The sequence below is a fragment of the Chelon labrosus genome, assembly GCF_963514085.1.
Source record: "Chelon labrosus genome assembly, chromosome: 12".
Taxonomy (NCBI): Eukaryota; Metazoa; Chordata; class Actinopteri; order Mugiliformes; family Mugilidae; genus Chelon; species Chelon labrosus.
Window position 1 is genome coordinate 6,506,538 of NC_140345.1, and position 6,333 is coordinate 6,512,870.

General features: G+C 40.3%; 2 protein-coding genes across 2 annotated transcripts; both read left to right on the forward strand.

The window, feature by feature from the left end:
* The first annotated feature begins 2,467 nt into the window (after positions 1–2,467).
* Positions 2,468–3,376, forward strand: LOC311496607 (uncharacterized protein). The gene is made up of 4 exons (XM_084556497.1): positions 2,468–2,620; positions 2,821–2,892; positions 3,004–3,059; positions 3,172–3,376. The coding sequence occupies exons 1-4, from the start codon at positions 2,527–2,529 to the stop codon at positions 3,319–3,321; spliced, it is 372 nt and encodes a 123-aa protein (XP_084412623.1). The 5' UTR covers positions 2,468–2,526; the 3' UTR covers positions 3,322–3,376.
* Positions 3,366–4,714, forward strand: LOC311497515 (uncharacterized protein; the record flags this gene model as incomplete). The annotated part of the gene is made up of 3 exons (XM_084557832.1): positions 3,366–3,519; positions 3,650–3,723; positions 4,418–4,714. Coding segments are annotated over 3 exons (477 nt in total), but the record flags the coding sequence as incomplete, so codon positions are not given.
* Between the last annotated feature and the right edge of the window lie 1,619 nt (positions 4,715–6,333).

Below are 6,333 nucleotides of genomic sequence, written 5' to 3' on the forward strand. Positions count from 1 at the left end.
TATAGCCATGCAGATGAGAGTTTCCACTTATTCCGTTGCCCCTACAGTGCTGTCAGCAGGGAGCGAAGGGGGGAGGTGACAGAGAGCAGCAGAGAAAGGGAACTCCAGGGAGAAAGAAAGCTCATTCACTTCAACCGCAGCTGACGGCACGCCATGCCCAGTGCACCACAGGTGAGTGCACTTTTAAATGATGAATTTTGTGTGCAGTATTTACCACATATTGATATTTATGCATAGGGTTAAAGATGGGGTGATGCAGGTCCACAATAGTGGTTCCGCTTTAGCGAGTGAATGATACAATGGGGTAACGTGGTAAATATGTCATGTTAAAAATATCTCCGTTGCAAACATTTTCCTTCATACGCATAATTAATATGACATAAAACCATTTATCATGTTTTTCCTATACAGACAACTATAATTTTCAGTATTTCAGTCTTAAAAATTGATTCTGTGTCCTTAATATGAGGCCATTTTGAGGATGCTGATTAACCACAAACCATAATATCAGATGTTGTGTTCATAGCATCCCCTCCTTTCTAGACAAATGCACACCACATTTAGAAAACATATAACTTATTAAGATAATTCTTTTTCTACATGTTCACAGTATTGTGGTAATGTTGGGGGTTCCTTTTGTTATCATTTTAATTAGTAACATAACAAGAAGAAGATGTAAATTGGAGGTTTGCGTCAGGAAGAGGAGGTGGTTTGTCACAAGGGGATTAAGCACCTAAACCCACCTGTTGACGCACTGTATATCTGTTCAGAGTTCAGAACTTCACTTTTTCACTTTTTCAAACTCTGCATTTCGCCATGGATGCCAAAATGGCCTCTGTTGTCACTCAGTTTCCAGGGTGTAGTGCCCATAGGAGGTCATGCAGGGATCCAAGGGAGAAAGGAAAAAACAAGCCGTGCCGCTTAGCTGCCCTCCCAGGGGGACTGATCAAGGGACAAACACATTTTAATTGTGTTCACTGATAAACCTCTGCAAACCGAGACACTTAAGATATAATTGTGTGTTGCTACACAGAACTAATCTTAGCGGGAATGACCTCAGGAGGGGGGGTGACCACGCATCGCGAAAACCTGTGTATCATATTTAGGTTTTAGGGGATAGTTGTTCGCATTGGTTCTGCGAAATTATTAAACCTGTGTGTATAAATGTGATTAAATGCTGCTTTAAATCTCACATTCACAAATTTCTGTATTTTATTGTGACTCAACCTAACAATTATGGGATCAGTTTCACCAGAACAATTAGAGGATTGTAAAAAGAGGAGACCATAGATGACTTAGCTCTCACAGATCAAAAGAGAACTGCCCAGGTGAGTTACAATGAATGAGCACCACTGTAATTCGGAGACCTATCACCATCAGTAAACAGTCTGAATTGTGCCCATGTTGTCAACTATCATAAAAACCTCTAGTCAAAAAGCAAATTCAGTTTGCTAGCAGAGATTTCTAATTATGTCTGTGTGAACAGCTGCTGCGAGTTTACTCATGTTACCTGCCATTTTACCAGGAATTTGACTGATATGTTACAGGCTGGACAAAGAACTCTCTCCTTTTCTGTCAGTTGGATAATGGCCTCCACCACCTTTATAAAAGACACAGGTATGAGTGTGTTTTTGTTTATTTCAAATCACTGTCAGTGGTGCATTTTCTGTCAAGTGTCAAGACATTTTAATTATTTTGTTTTTACACAATCTGTGAAACTAAAGAATGAGAGTAATACAGGTCTGTACACCAACACAAAGCAACATGCATGTTGTACAGAGTAGAGACAATGGCAGATGGCAGAATTAGCCAAAATTTTAATATTTTAATGGTAGGGATATAGTTGTTTGTTTATGCAGAGTAACTTATAAGACATACAGTTACAAGTGTTTGTCATGAAATTAATGCATGTACAACCCTGGGACTCCATTGCCACTGTCCCAGAAGCAAATATGTCATAGTGCTCTCTCATGAATAAAAAGATGACACATGCATATTGGCATGGTTACTGTGCACAAGAGCTCAGCACGCTTATACAAACATGTTCATATGTTTACACACTGGTGTGCACTTTATGTTAATGCAGACATATTTTATTTTATAGTTACACTTTTAAATGGATTTCATGTGTCCACAGTATCAGCCCTGTGAAATTGTATTTAATCACAATTGTGCTTTAGGCTAAATGCTAACACTGGCATCCTCCCTGGCTTTACAGGTATTCTGTGCCCACTCCTACTGGGACTACTCCTGCCATCAGTATTAGTGTCGGGCCAAACTACTCTCCTCTCTACTGCTTCAACTGCTGCCCCCACCACAACCATGGTCAGCACTACCAGCCAGAGTTCCACAACCATGGCTCCTGCAACCACCACTGCCACCCAGAGCCCCACAACCACAGCTTCAGCCACCACCACTACCAACCAGATCTCCACAACCATGGCTCCAACCACCACCTCCACTACCAACCAGAGCCCCACAACCACGGCTTCATCCACCTCCACTACCAAACAGAGCCCCACAACCATGGCTTCAACCACCACCACTTCTTCAAGCTCAACTACCACCTCTACCACAACCTCAGCCGTCACACAGTCCACCACCTCCACTTCCACTGGAGGTACTTAAATAACTGCCACAACATAATTTCTACAGGAGCATATACCTTCGGAGGTTCAGAATCTATGAACACACAACTACCTCCGAAGGCACTGCATTTATTCCCATCCAAACACATCAACCATTGCAATTTCTGCATCTTCAACATCTATCACTTCTTGTAATTCAATCAGTGCTACTAATTCTTTATTCCCTTTGCAGCTAGTTCAACAACCATGTCCCAGTCAAACACCTCCATGACAACCTCAAACTGGACCAGTTCGATTTCCACCGGTCAGTCATCAAACTCAACCATGTTCTGATTCATCACACATTAGATTGCTTCATTTCACTTTATTATCATTAATTGTCTTTACCCATACATTCTCCATCTCTTTGACACAGGTGGCATGTATGTAATAAACGGAACCACAATGGCTAATACTAATTCAATGAGCATGGTAAGTCCACCTCCAAAGGGAGAAGTATATTGTTATATTTGCATGTTCCCCTATCGCTCGTCCTTTCAGCCTCAGATCTTCATCACCTGACTCTAACCTCTCTCAAACACAGCTGTACTGCCCCTCATTCATGTGCAACTCCTCCGACTGCTACACAATGTACACCAATCAGAATACCACTTCTTGCAGTGTTGGTGACTGTTGTCAGGTAAGGAGGCAAATGACGCAGCAAATTTATAATGGGAAAAAGCACTTTTCATGACAAAACATGTCATCTAACGTCATTCTGCAATGTATTAGCTTTTAAGACTGGACAACATATGCTACACTGTTGGCTGCACCCCCTCTTGTGCCGCTAGCTGCGTCAACGCCTCTCAGGTCAACTGTTCTGTGAACTGCTGCAATTCTACTGGCTGCCTTAATGACAGCTTCGTGTCCATGATGATGACAACTACCACCAGTAAAGAATCCTGTCTTTCTCATATTTAATCATTTCATTTAAGGACTGTCATGAATGTGTGTTTATTTATTTTATCATCTTTAGATTGTCCTTCCTTTCATGTTTTGTTATTTTCCTTACATAATTTTAGTGGCCATGACAGCAACAAAAACCACGCCAGTCCCTACAACAACTACAACCAGTCCACCAACCACAGCAAACAATGTAAGGTCGCATGTGCGAGGGTGTCCTGGCATTTGAATGGGTGCATGGATGGAAGGATTCACTGAACTGTTTCTTTGTTGTCACCTTGTTTTGAGCAGTGACCCAACAAGTTGTCAGTGCCGCCACTTGTGACTTTTAACCATATAATCGATCATGGCCATATAATTAAGAGCAAGATAACAGCAGTATAAGCTAGAAACACAGGTAGATTGGCCTCATCCTTTCTTCTGTGGTGTTTTCACAGGGAAACAAATGTCATAATGGCATGTGCACTGGCGCAGATTGCTACACAAGTTTTACAGATGCACCGCTTCAAATATGCTCCGCCTCACATCCGCATTGTCAGGTGAGAACCTCTTCTAATTCAACCTTAAAAACACATATATAGTTATATATATATATATATATATAATTTATAACTGTATTAATATATATACAGTGCAAAATTGCCCATTTTTGTACCATTTGCATTGAAAGTCTAAAAATGCCATGGTAAATCACAAAACAAATACTTGGTAGAATCTCTGATTTAAGGAATTATTATGAATAATAATTAATTCAGCTCTTTAAACTGGTTTTCACAGGTTAAAATAAATTGATCTAAAAATGCTTTGCTTAATTGCTTCACTCTGTTTTGAATATTTTAACCATAGTCTTATATTTAGGCTTTTAACTACTGTTCTTTCTCATGCAGCTGAAAAAGGAGACCGTAGATTCCGCCTTAAAGTGGTCAGCAGGTTGCACCAACTGCTCTGTCCATACCGCTTGCAAGGCATCTACACAACCTCCATGCAACCTGGAGTGCTGCAACGCCACTATGTCCTCCTGCCTGTGGTTGAATGGCACACTGAATGTCCCCTCTTTTGCCACAAGAGGTCCTTACCTTCACACAGAATTGATCGCTTCCTCACTTTGCCTGCTTGCCATCACCTTGATGATGTGAGGGACTGAGTGTGCGCTTGCTCAGCTGCTGTGCGGGTCATTAGGTAACCAGAGCTTTGTGTGACTCCCAGTCCCTCCTGAAAATAAACGTAGCAGTGGAGAGGTTAACACTACTTCATTTACACCCATGTATCTGTATATTCCTGATATTCATGTGTGATTGTGTGGAAATATGTAAAGCATCAGTTAAAATGTTGATTTTTATTTAATTTTTTTGCCTTGATTTCTTAAATTTCCCAATCACTTTTGATCTCCGGTTCAAGACCAATGAAAGAAATGGCTTTGAACAGTATTTCTGAGTTTAATAATAGACATATCAGTTTCAGAAAAACTCAAGATTGATTTATTAGAATAAACACCCAGTCTGGCATTTTAAGAAGTAATTTCAGATGGTTAAATACCTTGTAGTTTGTTTTGGGAATGACCTTACCCATCAACTGTAATAGATTTAAGGTGTTGCCTTATTAAAGAACCAGGTTTTTATCTGTGATGTCCCACTTTTAACTAATTATAGACCATTCTTAATTTTGGATGTGTGAGTAAGCCAGAATGCAGCATTTCATTTAACGTGGTTATAAATGTCCTGTTATGAAAACCTTCTTCTAGATTACCATCCCTTCAAGTCGTTGTGAGAGCAATGCAGCTATAACTCTATTTGCACTTTATAAAACCAATTGTTGAGCTGTTAACAGGGAGCTGTAATGGTTTGTTGAAGCATTTCTGTGATGTAACCAGTGATGAAATGTGCAAGCCAATGCGTCTATCTACTTTGTGTCTCATATTTTTGTGAATTCTTGTCTATACTGTGTGGTGTACAAAGCAGATTTTATGGTATAATGGTGTCATGTAAATGATATATGAAATCAGAAATGTGTCCGTTCATTCTAGCTTTGTGTTCTGTACAAAACATGATGATTGTGCCTTAAAATGAAATAAATCTAATCTAAATGTCTGATGAGTGATTAAGTCGTATGTTTGCAATAGAGCTGGCTTATAGTTGTAAAGATGTCACAACCACTTCAGTAGGTTTTTTCATTAATTTTTTTATTTTTTTCATTATCTAAGTAGTCCTGTGAAATTGATATTTTGTGTGGACCACTTCTTCTGTAAATTTCAGAATTTGCCTGTAATATTGTGTAGGTCTCCTTTGTGCCTCCAAAACAGTTGTGACTCATCAAAGAATGGACATGGGCCTTCTGAGGGTGTCCTGTGGTGTCTGCCAACAGAATGTTGTTAGTGGGGGCTTTTGAGTCCTATGGTTTGAGGGGAGGGGCCTCTGTGGATCTAGTGAATTTGGAGGCCAGGTCAACACCTTGAATTACTGTTCATCATGATTTTTTGAGTTGTTCCTAAACCGTTTGTGTGTGTGTGTGTGTCTGTGTCGGCTGCATCCTGCTGGGGATGGCTGCTGCCATCAAGGAGTGTCATTGCTATGAGGTGGGGGTGCCTGGTCTGGTCTCGGTGGGTGGTACATGTCTAAGTAACATCCACATGAATGCCAGGTCCAAAAGTTTCCCAGCAGAACATTGAATTGTCACAAGGTGGTCAGCGTTATTTACTTCTCCTGTCAGTGGTTTTAATGTTGTGGCTGATTAGTGTAGCTTGTTTAGCGCAAGTCCTTTCAAATTTATGCTACTAACGAATGTCTTGTTCAATATTTTGATCACA